Source organism: Strix uralensis, chromosome 17 (assembly GCF_047716275.1).
Source record: "Strix uralensis isolate ZFMK-TIS-50842 chromosome 17, bStrUra1, whole genome shotgun sequence".
NCBI lineage: Eukaryota > Metazoa > Chordata > Aves > Strigiformes > Strigidae > Strix > Strix uralensis.
In genome coordinates this window covers 14,997,697-15,017,467 of record NC_133988.1, presented here as the reverse complement: position 1 = coordinate 15,017,467, position 19,771 = coordinate 14,997,697, and the positions used below count along the sequence as shown (strand labels likewise).

Below are 19,771 nucleotides of genomic sequence, written 5' to 3'. Positions count from 1 at the left end.
AAGTACATGTAATATATGTAAGTCACTCCTTTCCTTTGCCCTCCAGACTATTTCTGAATGCAGGTTCCATTCATTCTTTTCTCTTATGATAATTGAGGCTGTTTCCTTAGATGCTTTTCCCCTGTTCTAGAAATACTGCTTTTTTCCAGCACAGTGCAAACTGGAAAGGACAAAAGATAAATGTGGATGAGTCCCTATTCTAACAGCAGGTGACAGTAAGCCATGATAAATAAAATACTTGGCACATGTTTTGACTGGAAATTGGTACTGCTGATTCATTTTGCCATCTGGATTCACTCCTCAGTTAAGGACTTGAAGTGAAGCATTAGCTCAGGTATGGCCAAATTTGTCTGCCTCCACCTTCATGCTGTGATCTGCATGTTTTAAAACAATCTTGAGGGTCCTGCAAAGCATTCCACAGCTGTGCGGTAAATAATTCTCAGTTTTGGGTAACTTAACATCATAACTCTACCTTTGAACAGTCTTGTTGCAGGTAGTTAGGTAGAGACAATTAGCTGAAAATCTGCAGCAAAAGAAACTGATGGGGAGAGGGTATCTCCTAAGTGTCAGCTTCAAGGACTTTAACATTGCACTTTTCAGGACTATCTAGATGCTTGAACATTGCAGATAACCTCGGGTTCTTACTCTAGGTTGTTTTGGTGTAAAACCAACTTGGTTTTTATCTTGAGAGCGCTGCTCCAAACAAAAAGAAGGGAAGAGTTTTAAAGAAATGCTTTCCCACAAGGCTGCCTCTTAAGCTAAAGTCAACCAGTGAAGTTTACATCTCAAACCTTTCACTTCAATCCCTCCTAAATCCTGCTAATAATAATTCCTTAAAAACAGAGCAGTGGGGAAGCTCCTTCAGTGCTGCACCCACTCTGTGCTCATCGGGCTAAACACGACACATGCTTGGTCGGAGTCCAAGACCCTCCCACCTCTTCCTCTGGCTTTTCTTTTGAATATAGCAGCAATAAAACACACATCTGAGCATCCTACTTCCACAGTATGTTGTTGTCACATTCTTCACCTTTAAAGAATGCCAACATATGTTTCTCTAAATGTTTTTTCTCTATTTATTCTACAAAGTTCCCAGAATAAACTTAAAGTATTGATTCTGACAGTTTTCAGTTGGTTTGGGCATTTCACTTGGGTGATTCCCCAAGCTTTGTGAGAGCAAACTCAGCTTGGAGCAGCTGTCTCCTTTCATTGCAAAAACGATTGGTTTCAGATGTAGAATACTGAGGTCCTTTGGTTGTTGTTTTTTTTTTTTTTTTTAATCTTACTCTATTTAAAAAATTTAAACAAATCTTACTCTCTAAACTGAAAAAAATGAAGGCGCATCACATGTCATGGGACCTTGCTCCACAAATGGTGTGTTTCTGGGCATTTCCCCCGCGCATCCTCCCGTTGTTTGGTTTGCTCTTTGGTGTGTCCAAAGCGGAAGAAAGTGGAAAGCTAAAAGTCTATTGCAACGAATTGTATTGGCAGGATAATGGGCTAAGTTAAAGCATAATTTACACTGACTGATTTAACAGCTTCCTTTCAGCCTTAATAAATGTAAGATTTAATCAAATACCAGACAACTGAAGCAACAATGGTATGAACAGCAACAGAACTGAAGCCCTGTCACTCCCCAGTGGAGGATGCTTTGCTGGTTCTCCTCGGTGGCAGCAACCAATATCTGTGAGAGTGAAAAGAAAATCCAATTAAAAAAAAAAAAAAAAAAAAGCCAAGAAGGAGATTTGAGGCCAAATTTTGTCTGGAAAGGCCAGAACAAGGGGAATTGCATCAAGGAAAAACCAAGTTCTCCTCCTAGCCCATCGTAACCTGCATTTTGACCCTACTTTTCATAGTGGCCTCAATGTTGTGCCTCGAAACGACTGCTCTTGGGAGAGGAAGAGGATAAGAGGGTTCAGTTAGGGCACTTCTGGGTCAGTTTGGGTTTACGTCTCACACTTTGACTGAATTATATATTCTACATCTGACACCCTTTACAAAAATTATCCACACTTCTTACTTATTAACGAGATTCCTTCTCTTGTAGGGAGTGACAGTTTTTAAAAGAAATTTGAGTTCAGTGAGTCAAAAGAACTTTCTGATAAAGCTGAAAATATCATCAGCTTCTTTTCAAGATGATCTAATTTTGCCTTTCTTGTGAGAAGAGTACACTTACATTTATTTGCTTGTACCCTTGGAATACAAAAAGGTACAGAATGATAATAATGAGTGTCAAAATAATTAAGTATAATTCAGATGTTTGTACATGGACTAAGAAAACTGTAGATGGGAATCGCACACATCTTCTTCCCAGATAAATAATTAATAGAAGGGACTAGTTCTGGCTGTAATTTAAGGCTGTAGTTTTGGGGCTGCTGTAAGCATTTTTTCTTCTCCCTCATGGATTTCTCTCATTTCCTCCACAAACCCCTGTCCCCCACTCTAGCCCCGTACAACTGGCCACAGTAAAACACAGGAACAATTGTCTTTGGTAATTCTTAGGCTCTGCCCAAAACCAGAAGGTGTTTAGTGAATGAGTGTGAATAAATCCTTCCTGAACATCTTCATCTCATTTTTAATAACAGGAATTATTTTCTCTTGCACAAGTATTTCCTAACCTGGTCAACTTCCATAGTTTTCTGTCTGGTTTTCCTGATTAAAGGGGGCTCTGTAAGTTCCACCTCTCCTACATCCCTGGATTTAGGGGTTGCAGCCAGGGAGGAGATGCTGGGACCTGCTCACCAGCGGCTGCCATCTTCCCAATTCATCTAATCCAGCACCAGAAATTCCATGTTTGTATTTCCCATGGTACAGATCTCCCTCCATCCTTGTCCGTTGGATGTGGAGCACCTCTTCCCTCCTTCCAGCTCATTTTCCTTCTCCACCTGATTTCCCAGGGAGCGGGGTTGTCTCCTCCCGCTCCGTGACCCCCAGCCTTGTCATGGGAAACGGAGTATTCGCCTTCAGTCACACTCACACTTGGAATAAGTCGGAGGAGGAGGGGTCTGTCCTTCCCTGCCCATACTGACCACAGCAGAGACAGTCCTGGGTGAAACAGCTTTACAGTTTCATTATTTACTGTATTCCCTGGTACTCACTGGTGCTCAACATCAAATCTGAAATATCGTTCCCTGCTTGCAGTCGAAAATTATGTGTTACCCAGTAGTCACCATCCCCTCACACCCTCTGTCCTATCCACGCACGGCCACAGCATTTAAGCCGCCGTCAGTGCTACAATCACTGAAGATGGCAGACAAACACCCATCAGGGAAGACTGAGCTGTACTGAACCTCTGCAGGCACCCAAGGGTCCCCACCTACCTCGGAATTTGTAGCATTCAGCCTACAGTGTTGTGCACAGAAAATGCAGTAAAAGGACAAGAATAAACAAATGCGTTTGGCTCATGGGAGTGAGACAAGAACTTTGGTTTTATACTTGAAATGTGCACGGTTAAGTACCCGTTAAGGAATATTATCACAGACACCCACAAGGCCATAATGGCAATCCCTGCTCGGGGTGGCTGCGGAAGAAATGTAATGGATGAGGGAATTAGTGTCAGGTTTATTCAGATTTCTCTTGTGAGACCTCTGATGTGCATTTTCAGGGGGGTTCTCCTTTTTCTCCTGACATTTGCAAGGCTCATTTATCTGTTACCCATCAGTACTGTAATCAGAGCTTTCATTTCCAGCCTTCTGCTGCTGCGCATATAAAAAAACCAACCAGAGGTGAAACACTCGTTGCTTATCAGCATTTTATATTCTGCTGGATAATCCTTAACTCGAAAACATGTAGCTCTGCGGAGAAGCCTGGCTCCAGCTCCATCCCTCGTGCTCGCCGTGGGGCACACGGGCCAAGGCCCCGTCCCGCCAGTGTTCCTCTCCGCTCTCAGTCCTCCAGCTCTCCCGGCTGCACTCCCGTGACCCTTCGCGCAAGAGTTTGGCAGAGTTGCCATGACGACCCTGCCGATACAGCCGGCAGCACCCAGCCAGCACCGAGCACAGGTTGGTGTCTGCGGAGTGGCTTTCCGAGTGGGGGGCGGCAGGAGAGCGACGCGACAAACTCGAGGGTGCTTTGCAAACCGAGCGCGTGGGCTTTCCCCACCGCCCACTCCCATCGCTGCTCACCCTGAGCATCCCCCTTGGAGACATCGCCGTGGGGCGAGGAAGGACCCGGGATGGCCCGTGGCGTGACCTGGATAGGAAGCCCAGAGAGTCACAACTGTTCTGTGATCCCCTCGGGTTAAATTAAGGTGAAATGACACCAAACGACTGGTTAAAATGTTTTACTTGTGGTAGAAAACAATTTAAACTTGGAAAAAGATAATAAACAATGTGGTCTCCGCCATGGGGGTGAGGAAGGACTGGGGATGGCCCGGCTGCTCTGGAGGGTGCCACAAAGGGACCCCAGCACAGGGCAGCGCCACAGGGCAGGGGTCAACAGGGCAGGGGTGAACTCACCGGGGGCAAAGTCAGGGTCGGGCAGGGTGCTGCGGCGCAGGCAGAGCTGATGCGGAGGTGACTCAACAGGGTGCGGTGCGGTGGTAGGCAGGGGGCTGGCAGGGACAGCCAGCAGCCCCTTCTCTGTGCCCGGGTGTAATTTTCCACTTTACTGTTCATTAAGTTAAGATGTAAGACTGAAAAAAAAGGTACAGTTGTAGCTAAATGTCATTGCTCTGAAGTTCTGTGAAGAGCCAGGGAAAAAAATGGGCTTCCCATAGGGCCATGTAACTAAAGCTGCGTTTTACCAGAGACCTGACAAAACTCCAAGATTTGGAGACTCTGGGACTCTGTAAGATCTTTATTCCCAAGCGCAGCAGCGGTGGCAGAGACGCATGGGAGCAGCAGCCTCTAGCCGTCAGCACCGAGAGCTGCAGCCGCTGCTAGGACGCTGCAGCCAGAGATCTTGCTGCCAGCCTTCCTGCGCCCTTGTAGTGGGTGTCTAAAAACATCCAGGGTGGCAAATGCCAATGATGTGAACACTTAGGCAAACCTGGGATCACTGTCGTAAATTTGGAAGGGAATTCAGCAAATAAAGGTGGCTCCCGCTGGCTGGTGTTACGCCGGGTGCTCCGGGTGGGCTGTGCCTCGGAGGGCACGGCGAGCAGGGGGGCTGGGGCTGCCCCCGCAGCTGGGAATCCTCCCTGGGGTTTTTAAATCCTAAACTTTGAGCTGAAGAAGTGGTCAGATGCAGTAATGGGAAGGTGATGCTCCCATATGGTGGGGGCAGCAGGGAGATATCTCTTCTCAGAGGTCACGGCTGGTGTTGGGGTGGGTGCATGTTGCTGTAGCTCGGCCTTTCTGCTGCCCCAGCAAGGGGAGGACAGATGTGAGCCAGCAACGTGTGGCTCTGTATCCTGCAAACCCCCAGCCCCTGGCAAATACTGGTGAGATCCTCCTCTCCGTGGGCTGCAGCCCCCAAAGGTGAGGGAGGAACTTAACAGCTGTGGTGTATCCTGGGTTTGCACTGGAGAAAAACCATCCTCTGCAGCGGTCTGTGACTGTTGTACCAAGGGCAGATCCTGCCCTCAGTGTCCTCAAACCAAGATACCTGGCCAGGGGCCTCCAGCTGCCAAATACTCCTCTGCCCTCACAGACAACTCCGTCCCCAAAACATCTGCTTCAAGAGGTGGCAATGTGGTGGTCTTCACCTTCCCCCCCTCTCCTTGAGGTTGGTGAAGGAGGTACCTGCGTTTGACAGCTGAAGGGGGAGCGACCACCCGAGAAGCCCCTCTCCAGCCCCGCTCCTCCCACGGCAACGTGGCAGGAACCCTCACCCCTCTCCGGCTCCGAGCTCACAATGCCCAGGCAGGTCCCCTCCCAGCCCTGCCTGTACCCCTCTGGCCCTGCCTGCACCTCCCTGGCCCTGCCTGCAACTCCCTCAGCCCTGCCTGTGCTCCCCGCAGCCCCACGGTAAGGAGCCACGTGGGATGCGCACTCCACAACACAGCTGCGTTTTGGGGAGGAATGCTCATCATGGACACAGATGTACTTTTTTTTAGCAATGATATCCCCCCAAATAGCTGTTGAATGATCACTGCCCACAACTACGTGGAGAACTGAGGATGAATGCTAACTATATTTTTTTAGTTATAATTTCTAGCTTTCATTCCGTAGCAAGGACCCGAAGCACCTTTCTTTCCCAACCTCCATGCTTTCCCCCACGCTGGGCTCCCCACCACCCACAGCACAGCAGAAGCTGGAGCTCTGCTCTGCCAAGAACGGAGATATGCAGCAAAATCACTCGATATGGCTCAGCCCAGCAGATCAGGACAGAAGGGGGAGCCCAGGAGACAAAATCAGAGAGCATCCCACGCCACCGGGCTCCAGCCAAGCTCTGGATGTTGATGGCATTTACAGAAACTTGCTTTTTGTTTCCACAGCCACCTTTTGGTGTTTCTTTCTGGTTTATAGGAGACCACTCTCACCCCGGTGTCCGTGCCGGCATTCCCACTGTACTGAACAGCGAGCGAGCCGTTCCACCGGCAGTGCCAGAAATGGCCACCATGCCACACTCTGCCATTGTCCTCTCTGTATTAATGGGCCTAAACATCATCTTCTCCCTCCTCTTCCCCCACGCTGATCATTTCCCTCCAGACCTCTGACACCGAACCACCGCCCCAGTGTGCCCATCTTCCCCTGCCTGCTGTTCATGCTTTAAAACCCATGTCGCTTCGGAAGCCACCTCCTTGGCAGCTTGTTTGACTGCCGAGAGCTTGTCCTGCCCTGGGCAAGTCTGCAACCTCCTGGTAGATAGAAACGTTGTGGTTTTGACCCCTTTTAACAAGACACCTTGAGCTATGTTATTTCTGGGCGTATGAAGTGTCCCAGCTCCTGGTGCGCCCCACGGACACCAGCCAACTCTCTGACCTGCTCCATCTCGTAAATGCTTTTCAATATCCTGAGATATTTCCTAGCAAACAATTTTCTAATTTGTTTAAATGACTGCTCCAGCCTCGCACAGAGCCAGCGACGGAGGGCCGTGGGAAGGAGCCCGGCAGGGTTTTGGCTGTACAGAGAAGGGGCCACCTTTCCCTGTGCTCCCCAAGACCTCTGGCGGCCGCAGAGACTAATGCCCACCACACCCGACCTGCTGAGACTTATTTAACGTTTCCTAACAGGCCAGGCTGTTTTCAGATAGTGCTGGTTTGTACTTCAATATTTTTAGATATCTTCTGTTTGTCATACTCTTATTTTACCCCTCTGAAGCCAGACATCAATTACTGACTCGGGTGCCTATTAAAACATAGATCACAAATAGACTGTTCTGCCAGTACCTGCCTTAGTAATTTCTCTCTAATTTATTGCTGACAATCGTTTATTTTCCTCTCCAGCCAGGAACAATATGCCCATTGTAAAATACCGCAGGGCTACAGAGCCCCTCTGGCATGAATGGGACAGGAAAGCACAGAAATGTGGATTAAGACACACAGTCTATGCTGTAAATGGGGATCATTATACCGGAGAATGGCTGGACAACTTGAAACATGGTAAGATGACCGTTTTGAGAAAAAATACTGATTTAAATGTCTTTACAAAAGCTCCTAGGGACAGGGAGCAGTCAGTGGTTGTATAAGCTCCTGGAAAACCATTCAGTCATGTATGACTATATATATATAATGTCTTTGATAGATGTCATGTAAAGATGTGCTCAAACATATTTCTAATAGGTAATTTGAAGAGCTTTTGCATGGACTCAGGAGCAATTACCTGAAATATCTAGGTTATAGATGTTTAAATATCCCCTACAAACCCAGCAAACTGCAGTCAGCTCCCCGTACCAGGATGTGCCCTGGCTGCACAGTCCCTGGAGCTCTGTCAGCTCCTGACTTGGCTTCAGGAATATTCATTTATTCTTGAATTGCGGTGGGTGCTGCAGGAGACAGAGCAGGGGAAGGAGACCCTGATCGAGCCCTGAGCAGCCAAAGCAGGACAGGCTTGTTTACATGCAGTAAACCAAGGTTTGGAAAGGTTTAAGCGTACTCAGCAAAGGCCACACAGGAAGCCCATGATCGAGATTAACGATGCACCCGACTCGGGAGGCTAAACCAAATCCCAGGCCTTGGTGCAGGGAGCGCTGCCTTGCCTGGGATGGAGCTGGAAGGCAGCCCCGTAAACCCTTCTCCTAACAACTGCCCTGCTCTCCCCGTTGTTCCTCTTGTTTGTTAAACAGGTAAAGGTACCCAGGTATGGAAACACACTGGAGCTATTTATAGTGGTGACTGGAAGTTTGGGAAGCGCGATGGTTATGGCTCATACAGCATTCCTGACTCTGCAACCAAGGAATACAAGAAGGTGTACACAGGCTGGTGGAAAAACGACCAAAAATGCGTAAGTGTGATTTCCTGCACCTGCCGGTGGCAAGGCAGTGTACTCCAAAACATGGGGAAGATTTGGGTGCACACGTGCAGAAAGATCACTTAAAATACTAATTTTTCCAATACTGAGGCAGAATTGAGAGGGTCTGGGGAAACGAATAAGTGGAATAAGAAACTGAAAGCAAGAGCAAAAGCTCTGGTATTTAAGCCCTCTCCCCCTGCCCTCCCCAACCTCGCTGCTCCTGGCATTACTCATGTCCCCACAGCAGATGCTGCAGGAGCTGCACCATGTCCCATGGCCAGCAACAGGGAAGCAGCAGCGTGACTCTGGGCAGAAGCTACAGAAACAGACCTTCCTCCAGGCTTGGGGTTGTCTTTAAATCTTAGTCTGAACCTGCAGAAAGCCCAGAAAGCTTCAAGAGTAAAAATTCGTCATTCATAAAAAGCCAAGCATGGCTGAGAACACACTGTCACCCACCATCTCCCCACTGGAGAGGGACTCACCCCACCCATCCACCGGTGACGGGGCTACAGCCCCGGCCTCCCCCCACTGCCACAGAGCAGCGACTGCTGCTCCGACTCACCTGCAGCTCTGCCAAGCAGGACAAGAGGTTTCATATCCCATGTCTTAATCCTCCCCACCCATCCCTTTCATTCCTCTCATCCTTGAAGCAGTCAGAGGAACCTGTGTTATAAGCACTGCAGGAAAATGTACCTCCTTCTGGGAGTTTTACAGCATATTAGACAAATAACGAGTTCTTCTGGAAGTTAAACCTGTCACATAAATCACTGGCTTTTCTAAAGGGAACATAATGAGGAAGTCATCTGGTAAAAATGACTGCAATCTCATGTGCAAAATCCTTGTAGGAACGTTTTCTGATCTGCCAATGGAAACCTTGTGTTTGCCTTTGCGTATGCTCTTAAATTAAATTAATAGCCTCTTAGGCTTCTAATTGGCATGTGGCTCGATGGCTCCAGTCTCTTGGAGGGAACTTCCCCTCCTGTTCTTTGAGGATATAGTTTGGATGATTGAGCTTTAAGACATCCAAATATCACTAGGATTGTTTTTTTCTTCTACAGAAGCTTCCCCTTTACATCAATGCAGTTTAGTAAAATTAATGCTCAGTAAAATCAGTTCTTTCCAGAACTGATTTTATTTTTTGTTCAGAGATAAATTAAAGCTTTATTCCTATAGGAAAACTCATTAATAATATGTAAATATTTCTTAATTGTATCACCCCCCAGTATAGGGAGTACCTCTGGATTTCTCTTAATGGGAAATATACTCATAAAACAAACACCTCTGAGGGTCCCCAGCTTGCACACACCCAGTGATCTTAATTCAGAAGTTCACCAACCAAAGCTGCCAGCAGCAGTGAGCCTGAGGAAGGAAAGCAAAGAGCGGAGATGGCCCAATGTCAGAGCTCGCCTGCCCGCCGGGGTGACGCCTGCCACCTGGCCCGGTGCCCGGCTGCGGGGAGGCACGCGTGGCATCGCTGCCTGCGCCTGCCCGTCTCACCGCAGGGAGCCTTCAGTGCTGCCTTTAGTTTCTTGTGAAGGAGGAAGGCAGGCAGGCAAGAGGCTGTTTAGGACATGACCTCTTTGGGGATATGGATGGAGGAGAAGGCAAAACTCTTTCTGTGGTTAGCATCACTGAGAGACCTCTGATCTGCCCAGGGGCGAGGGAAGGAGTCACCCAGCCTGGGACACACCGGGCTCTACAAGGCATCGGTGGAGTTGAAAGGCACAAAATCCCCAGGTTGAGAGACAGGTGTTTTTAATGCTGCCTATCCCCAGCCAGGTTTGTATACTAGTAAAACCTGCTTTTAGCTAAATGTTAGCAGCAATCATGCCGATAATAACACACTGAGATATAAACCTGAGGTTTTGTCATGGCAATAAAATGATTTGCCAATAAAAATCCCGTACCACCACCTCTTGTTTCCTTCAACACGGAGCTGGGCTGCCAGCAGCCATGTATAAGAATAATAAGCAAAGGAGAAGCCTATCAGGAAAGTAATGTCCTCAAATTGAACACCGACTGGTTTCAACACAGAGGCTCCTAACCAGCCATCTCTGTGCTGCCCTCCAGGGCTACGGGGCGATGTTCTACCCCGGCGGGGAGCGCTACGAGGGAGAGTGGAGCTGTGGGCTGCGGAGCGGCTGGGGACGGATGTACTACCAGGACGGCTCCATCTACGAGGGGCAGTGGCTGGAGGACCAGCCCGGCGGGCAGGGGATGCTGCGGCTGCGTAAGTACCGGCCACCCTCACCCAAGGCGTCTGCCTGCCCCCTTCAAGGTGTTCGGCGCGGTGCTGCTCTCTGGATGCCTCTGCCGTCCAGATTTCTGGATGCTACACGGCATCTCTCGCTGCAGCCTTGAGTCAGGGTTGCGGCTGCTCCCCTGTGGTGTCCCTCCCCTCCTGGTTTGGGGCTGGAGGCAGCGCCGGTTGTGCAAGGGCCGGCGTTGCGCTCCTCAAGCCCACACGCACGAAAGCTTATTTTTGCTGTGATTTACATTTAAATGACCGGGATGGTTAGGGTTAGAGATAATATACTGTTGGGTCAGAGAAGAGCAAATCTCTCTTTTCAAACCAGGCACTTTGCCAGAGGCATTTTCTAACTGCTGCATACCAAAGAGGAGTCCAGTTTCCAGCATGGGGGGAAAAAAAAAAAAAAAAAAGGAGAAAGTTTTGTTTCTGAGTTCACTTCATCCCCTCTCTTACTTCCGACACTGACTCACATTGAGTGAACATGGAGGTTTCATTAGTACACGATCCCTTCCCAGAAATAACACTAAGCACATCATGGACTGGGAATGTTGGGGGCAATCTCATAATAAAAATGGAAATTTGGGGTCTTTTTCCACTTATTTTGCTTGGAGTTTAACACATTTTTCCCCAAAGCCAAGAATCCCAATCCTTTGCAGTACAAGGCACTGCATTCCAGGAACATCGAATGAAATGTTATCTCCATATTATTATGCATCTATTCTATTTTTTTGCTTGAAAGTGATCCCAAGGCTAGTAGGCTAGTAATTAGCTAAGCAAAACAGCTGGGAGGAACGAGCTGCACATCACATGCACAGCTGCGCTCTCTCTGCTGACTGTAAAGTCACTTTGGAGTGATGGCTCATCTGGATGAAATCAGCACCCGCTTCCAGGGGTAACTCCTTCCACGGATCTGCTTCCTTCCCATCAAAGTCACTGTTAGTTATAAACTAACAGTCCCTGTGGGCTGAGCTGTGGCTGATGCACCATTTCAGAGCCCAGTTGCCTCCAGCATAGCCTGCAACCGATTGCGAGCTGGATTCCTTTTGGTTAAAATTAACCAGAGCAATTATTTCATACCCACAAGCTTAATGTATTCAGCTCAGCCGCTGGAAGCATGCCCACGTGCCGGCAGCTTTGCGATGGTGAAAGAAAAGGAGTTCTTCAGTGGAGGTCACGATGAGCTGCAGCTCAAGATTAAATTGCTTGTAGTGGCAGCGTGCCCGGCGAGGGCGAGCTTGGCTGGGAGCACCCCACTGATTCGCCGCCTCTGCTACAGCCCGTTGCCGAATGGCTTTGAAACCGGAGCGTTGCAAGTCCACAGAGATCTCGGTTGTGAGCAATGAACGCAGCCCCTCAGAGGCTCTGGGAGGGGAGCAGATGGGAGCAGCTGGGCATCGCAGTCCAGCCAGGGCCTTGGATGGCCCCTCCATCACAGCTGCGTCTGTGATTTTGGTGGTTTCGCATTGTCGGTGCTGGAGAGGCCGAGCTGCTCCCACCAGGGCAGGGCAGGGCGGTGGTTCAGAACAGCACACCGCCAGATGCAAGCTGAGGGTAACCACTGCCATGACTCCAAACCTCTAAACCAGCCCCTACCTGAAGAACCTGGCAGCCACGCTCCCCAAAAGCATTTCTGGGTTTTCCCTCTTCCCTTGGGGCGTTCTGGCAGTCCCCAGCTCCCTCCGCAGCACCGTGCGGGGTGCCCTGGCATTTCGGCAACCTCTTGCCCCAAAGAATGGCAGAGTTCAGCTGAGACCCAAAGATATTTCCACTAAGTAACTTGGTCAGAAATCCCCGTGGTTTTTGGCTTAGAAACACTATATATAGGGAAAGGGGACAGCAAAGGAGTCTCCTAGGGAGAGCAGGGTGTGCTGGATGTATCCCAGCCCCAACATTACCGTGGGTATGATGCTCCTTCTCAACCAGCATCCCTGGACGAGGCTGCGCTTCCCCTTGCAGCTCCGCTTTCCTTCTTGGTGATGGATGGCTGGATTCCTGGAGAGCAGCACAGAACCCAAAAAAACCTCTCGACTTGCAGAAAAACTCCAAGAGATGCAGTACAGCTGGAAAAACAGTCTGTAACTGATTGCCTGAACTGTTTACTCACAACAATTCTTGCCCTGTAATTCACTGAGGAAAAAAATAACTACAAGTATTATTTGAAATCAAGATTATTTTGACTGGACAACAATCAGACAGTGCTGCTGTTCCTTGCCCAGACAAGCAAACCTCTTCAAGCCAGATATCCTGCATGATTTGTTGCAGTGACAAAGCTGAAATTTGTGTCCTATAATTTTTCATGTTGTCAGGAGCGACTTAGCAACTAGTCCCTTACTCTGAGCTCACTTGCTCTGCATTATCAACAAAAAATGAGCATCACCAGGAGAACAACAAAGCAGGTGAACACAGTTCTTGTTCCAAGTGGGCAAGCGTGGGCTCCTTCTGCGGCCTTTTCTTCCTCTGTGGCACAGCAAACGGAGTGCCATGAAAGCAAAACGACACACTGAGCTGCAGCCCCCTTGAAATGACTAAGAGGAGCCAAACAGATGATTTCCTCCTCTGTTGCTTTGCTGTGTTGATTGGTTTCATTTGTAGCCCCTTAATGAAACGGTGAAAATTTCATGGTCTGTTCATGTATTTAATTGCAGCAAATGAAAATCGGTACGAAGGAGGTTGGGAAGATGGAAAGAAGCATGGCCCAGGGAAATTCTTCTACTTGGATAAGGGGCAGTTGTTTGAAGGTATCTGGGCAGCAGATTTACCAAAATGTGGAATTCTGATTGACTTTGGCAGAGACGAAGCTCCTGCCCCTGCTCAGTATCCAATCCCAAAGGTAATTGCTTGGAAATTTTGGTTTTGCTAGTGATATTTGTATTCATCAGCTCTCCACGGCAGCTCTCCAGGGAGCATTTCACTCTCCAAGCGATTACCCCCATGGGGTTCCCAGCTCATGGGGTGTGTGCTCAGAGTCTTTTGGCCAGCAGTGTCCTAAACGGCCCCGTAGGGACAGTCAGCCTGTCCAGCCACTGCTGGAGCCTCCAAATCCCCTACACCTGAAAAAATGCACTTCTTGTGCACTAAAACTGCTCAGAGACCTGAAGCAGCACAAAGGAAACGGGGACAATAGAGGCAGAGACAATAGTGGGATTTGCGTCAAACCCAAATGATTTCACCAAGCCGAAGTGCTAAAGCTGACTAGACCTTACCGAAACCCCAGCAGCCGCAGTGCTGAAATCAGCTCTTTCCTTTCCCGGGCACCCCGAGTCAGGGGCTCGTCCGTGCCCGGCGGGATGGAGGGATGCACCTAGCAGATGCGTGTCTGAGAGCTGACCTGCTCTGCTCCCCTTTTCCGTAAGGTTGTCACGGGCTGTGGAGAAGGAGCCAGTCCCTGTCCCCCTCCCAGTGACTCGGTGAGATGCACAACAGGACACACGGACACGCCTGGCCATCAGCCTGGCTGCTGCCGGCTCCTTGCATGTCACTTTGGCGCAGGAGCCGGAGGGCGGGAGAGCCTGTGCCCCGCTCCGTGCCCTCGGAGGACAGGGAAGGGGGATCACAGAATCACAGAACCATCTCAGTTGGAAAAGACCTTGAAGATCACCTAGACCAACGGTCACCCGGACTGTTCTCAACTCCACCAGATCCCTCAGCACTGGGTCAACCCGACTCTTCAACCCCTCCAGGGATGGGGACTCCCCCCCTGCCCTGGGCAGCCCATTCCAACGCCCAACAACCCCTTCTGCAAAGAAATCCTTCCTAAGAGCCAGTCTGACCCTGCCCTGGCGCAGCTTGAGGCCATTCCCTCTTGGCCTGTCGCTTGTTCCTTGGGTCAAGAGACTCATCCCCCCTCTCTGCACCCTCCTTTCAGGGAGTTGTAGAGGGCCATGAGGTCTCCCCTCAGCCTCCTCTTCTCCAGACTAAACCCCCCCAGTTCCCTCAGCTGTTCCCCATCAGACCTGTGCTCCAGGAAGTGGATCAGTTGGGGACAGACAGGGCTCCCAGTGACACAGCTGGCCAGAAGAGTCTCAGCTTGAACCCCCGCAGTCCATGTGCTGCATGTGTGAAACACAAAGGCATCTCATTGCCAAGGGACGGTTCCTGCAGGGTGCAGTGGGGAGGCTCCTCTTTGCTTAGCGCCGAGCAGAACGGCAGCACGCTGCTTTATCCCAGTAACACAGGGAATAGCACGGCCCCGGGGCAGGTAAAGCTTCCGACCTTCCTCCTCTGCTCCAGGGACAAGGTTGTTGCAGGTACAGGACACATGCAGCCTACCCAACCTCACAGCTGCTTCCCTTCTTTTTTCAAGTCTGGTTTCTGCAGCAAGGGCCCTCTGAGCACAATTTCTGACAAGCCAGTTAATCCTGTAAGCACTAGGCACACCCATGGCAGTGCAGAATGTTTTTCCCTGGTGTTTTTTTATCAATCTCGATTTTGCAAAAAAAGATTGAAAGGCACAGTACTTCCACAGCTAAAAATATTTACCTTACTAGGTTTGTCAAAGGTCACCCAAGAACAGCCTCCTCAACAGCCCAGCCCACCGGCCTGGGATGAACTGCCATTTCACTAAGGCAGGACATTCGATCCTGGCTGTTTATTTAACTCCCTGAAGAGTTAATTTTCTTCTGCTCTATGAGCAAAAAGAAAGCATCAACTTTCACTGCCATTACTGCACTCCCCCTCAGAAGAGATTTATTGATCTCGGAATATGAAGGAAGTAACAGATAAAAGGAGAAAAATTGACTTCAGATTTTCATAAACCTTTTGTCAAATTACTGTCGCAAGCAGCTGTTAGAGAAAAGTAGATGACGGGTGAGTGTTAGAAACTGCCAAAACCAGAGACGGACTAGTCAGCTCTTGCCTGGCAAGAGGCCAACAGTGAGGAGCTGAGCTTCTGCATGGGAGAGGCATCACTGTATGTCTTCATCAGCAGGTAAAAGGAACAAATGGTGGGGATGCACAGGATGGAAAACAGCTGAAAGCTAGAGAGAGAGTGTCACAAGCTTTGAAGGAATCCAGTAGGTAGATGATGGGGTTACATCAAGGCAGAATTTGAACAGAACTGCAGAGAGCAGGAAAGACACAACATGGTGGACTTGGGATATTTGCTGTTGCAATTATTGAAGCCAAAGCTTCATGAAGTGTGACAAAATTAATGAGATTGGATGTCTTGTGCCTGGGAGAAACCCCCCACCATGAACCCTCACAAAAGTGTCAGGGCACGAAGCAGGTCGGAGTGACAGGACAAGCTCCTGGCAGGGCTTTGGCACTTCCCTCTCAAGAATCTGCATCCAGCTGCGTGCAGGTTTCAGGACTCTGGGGTGACTGCAGTTACTCACCTTTTACAGCTGCACAAGAGACCCAACAGGCTACAAATCAAAAGCCAGTTTTGTCTAAGAATGAGTTTTGTTAAAAGCGAATCAGTTCAATCCATGCAGAGCTATTTCAAGGAGATGATGTTCAACACGCTAATAGAATGAGGAAAGCATAGCAATGTTTCTAAAACAATAACTGAAAGGCTGCAATATAAATTTTAGTCCTGATATATGGGAGATTCTCTGTTAATTCTCAAATAATCAAGATCTTCTTCAGTTACGCTGCATAACTGATCTGTATTCTTTCTATTTAGATTGAACTAGCTGATCCAGATGGTGTTTTAGCAGAGGCCCAGGCGATGTTTGATGACAGCCAAAATTAATAACCGGATGCTGAAGAAAAAAAAAGAAAGATGCGAGATAAGAACATGATCCTGGGTTACTTATTTGAGTCTCAAATCCACACTGTGGCGTATCGTGTTGTGGTCTGCCTCGCCTTTCTCTCGAGGCTGCTCACGTATGTTTCACTCTGCGGGTGGCTTTGCTCAGAGGCCTCCTCTCACCCCCCAGTATTTTTTTGGGGAAAAAAAAAAAAAAAGAAAACCTACAAGCAGCAAAATGCTGGAAGACAGGCAGAGTGACTCGCTGCCTCGCTCCCCTGACTTATTCTTCTTGTAAAGAAGTCGCACGCCTGCTGGTCTCACACTGCCTCAGAGAAGCTGCAGGGTTTCTATTACACGCTGTAAAAGCAAAGCCCTGGAAAAGTACAAATCATTGTCCTCTCCCACCCCACTCCCCAAACCTACCCCGATACCTACCTGTGACCCAAGATGCTTTTGACGTTATAACAGATCATGTTTCACTATTTTTATTAATACAACTCTACTCTCTCTCTCTACGTTTTCCATAACGTGACGCTGATTCTCCTCCGTATCCCCCGGGAGCGCAGAGGACCAGATCCCCCCCCAGCTCTGCTCCCTGACCAGCCCTTGCCCCCAAGGGCACGGCTGCTCCATTCCCACCTGACGCCAGGACCCCACAACAGCCACGCCGAGCTGCGACGTTCCCACCTGCGCGGCCGCTCAGCGTCACCCGCGGCACCGAAAGGAGGCGGCACCGCAGCCACCTGGCAGAAAACAAACTCTGGGACAGCGGGTCAGCAGTTCACCTGATTAATACTGCGCTCCCGGGTATCACCTGATTAATACCACACTTCCAAGCATCACCTCTTGTTCGTGTTCACTTGGTCCCCTGACTCTTCATTTTCTCAGCTGAAAGATAACCCACTTTTCTATTTAAGAACTCTGAGAGAACAACACCACGACATGCTTAGTCCCAAGATTTAAGCAGTGCTAACAGGAGGGACAGCACGTCAACTACGTTATATCCTTATAACTGTGTGAACAGGAAATTTTACCTTCATATTATGACTGAAATGAGTAACTGAACACCTTTAAGAGATCCTCAGAAATACACAGGATTAGCACAATATAGCTGAAGAGGTAAGTGATACAGAGAAAATAAGCCTCTGTTTTAGACCTCTAGGTAACAAATAATCAGCAACAATAGAGTAGATTTTATTTCATTAAAGTATTTTATATCTAAATAAGTGATATACAATAACCAATGTTTAAAATGCTTGAGGTAAATGCGTAAATATCATTTGTATAAATAAGGGATAAAAAAAAATTCTAAGTGCACTCATTGTTTAGATCCATGTGTTTGGGTCTGGTTACTGCCTCTGGCACACAGTTATGAGGCTGTGCCCAAGGTGTAACTTTCATGACCATTTCCACAAGTGGAAAATTAGAGAACATACTCGATAACATGGCTTAAAGCACAGAAAATAGTCAGAAAAGCAGCTGTAATAACAGTGCCATTAGCTCAGAGCCTACCAGCTTGAGAAAGTTAAAAATAAGGTTGTCCCACTTGCTTCTAATTCTGTATTTCTTAAACAAAACAAAAAACCCCACACTTCTCTGTCACTTTGTAAAAGATCCACAAAATAAAGAGAAATTCAGCTACTTATCCAGGACAGCAAGTCATTTTATAAAATAAACTTGGAAAGTATATTTTCTGGACTTCCATTCAAAAGAACGTTTTAACTTTTAAATGCACAATTTATGGACAGAAGAGTCATTTTTAAGCCTAACAGCACCCTTTCAACCATTTACTCCAGTGTGAATATCGAGTCAAGTTTTCTTCCTTTACCAAGGGTTTTTGAGAGTCTTTTTTCCCCAAGACAGGAATAGTATTCCAGTAAAGGGTGGGAAAATACATTTTGTGCCTACTACCAAGATTTTGTGTTTTGAAATGCTGCTTCATTAATGCTTTGCTAACACAGTCCTTCCAGTGCTCCATGACCGAACACCTGTGGGACTGTACTCACAATTCTCACCATCAGCAGATTTACATCAGTAACACAATATATTTGGAGCATCATGTAATGGCAGAGCTAGAGAAAATCCAGTTTGACCTCTATATGCCAGAAGGACTTGTGAAAAGCAACAAGTGGAAAGCTGTTTTCTATTTGTCAACTAAGAATGCTGCTTAAAAAAAAAAAAAAAAAGCCCAGCAGTTTTTTTATCATATTTTTCAGAATACAAATGCACCACAGGTGACCTTGTCAACACTTTCCACTGCAGTGGTGCTGACACGAGAAATCAGTCCCATTCGCTTCCGGAGGCTGCTGCTTCAGTAGCAAACACACTCTGCCACCCTAACTCCGTGGGTGCATCCTACAGCTTGTAAATACATCGGGATAACCTGAAATGGAGGTTGGGTGTGAGAGGCCATGTTCAGCCCAGGCTCAGCCAGGTACAGCTCCACTGTCATGTTCACTCCTGTTTAATTTAAAAATCCCAGGTTTCTATTCTACAGTGTTAGCTACGGTAGGGAGGTCAAGTTTTCCATTAGACTTGAAACCCGTTTGTGTTAAAAAACGCCCAGCTTTTACCCACTGAAGCCCAAAGCTGCTCCACAGAAGAACTGCATTCCAAAAACTTCCACTTCCAGACATAGCCAGAATTACTGAAGCAGCCCAGGACAACTGCTACAATCTTTCTTGGACAAACCTCTTCTCTAAGAGACCAAATGGAAGTTTTTGCTTAAAGAGGAAATAAAAACCCGACACAGTAGCCTCGCTGGCACAGACGTGTGTGTCTGAAAGTAAGCAGCAATATTAATTACAAATAACCTACTTTCATAAATAAATCTACATAGAGAAAAGTAGCCTTCCAGATCCTTTGGAAGCAAAAAATGTATAACAAGTTATTAAATACAACACTTCAGCAAGGAGAAGACTTTTTCTAAACAAGGAAGACCAAGGCATAGCTAATTACTTGGGAATCCAACGCAGAAAAAGCACCTTTTGCTGCTTGTATCTGAGGATTTATTAAAAATATATTTTTAATATAAAAGTACAAAATAATTACTACTTTGGCTTCGAAAAAAACACAGCAGTGGTTCTGATTTTCAAGCAAAAAAATTATCCAGTGGTAATTTCCATCTAGTTCCTTCTTTTTAAAAAAAGATTCCTAAATGGGAAACAGGCAAATCTATCTCTCCAGATAATATCTGCCAGCTTGTGAGAACTTTAAAACAGTTATTGCTTTTATTTTCTTCCACAGAAGAGTAGAGTAGAATCTCATTCCTACTCATGTGGCCATACCACATCGCAGTAAGACTAGTCATGGGTGTTTAACGAGTTATAAAATGTGTAACTGCCACGGGAAAAAGGCGCTGGAGAAATCGGTGAAGTAATAATTATTTGGCAGCAAAACATACTGGGGAAGGTGGTGGGAAAGCTTTCACTTCTACCATCTGTCAGGCTTTCTAGAGAGAACAGCACTAGCACTGAAACCAAGCGCTAATTGCTG

At 47.7% G+C, this 19,771-nt stretch overlaps 1 protein-coding gene across 1 annotated transcript; it reads left to right on the top strand.

Annotated features, from left to right (window-relative positions):
• Window positions 1–7,338: 7,338 nt before the first annotated feature.
• On the top strand, window positions 7,339–17,921 carry MORN3 (MORN repeat containing 3). Its single transcript, XM_074887343.1, has 5 exons — window positions 7,339–7,483; window positions 8,167–8,324; window positions 10,404–10,563; window positions 13,230–13,414; window positions 16,208–17,921. Exons 1-5 carry the CDS (start codon window positions 7,339–7,341, stop codon window positions 16,274–16,276), a joined length of 717 nt encoding a protein of 238 aa, XP_074743444.1. The 3' UTR covers window positions 16,277–17,921.
• The last annotated feature ends 1,850 nt before the right edge of the window (window positions 17,922–19,771 follow it).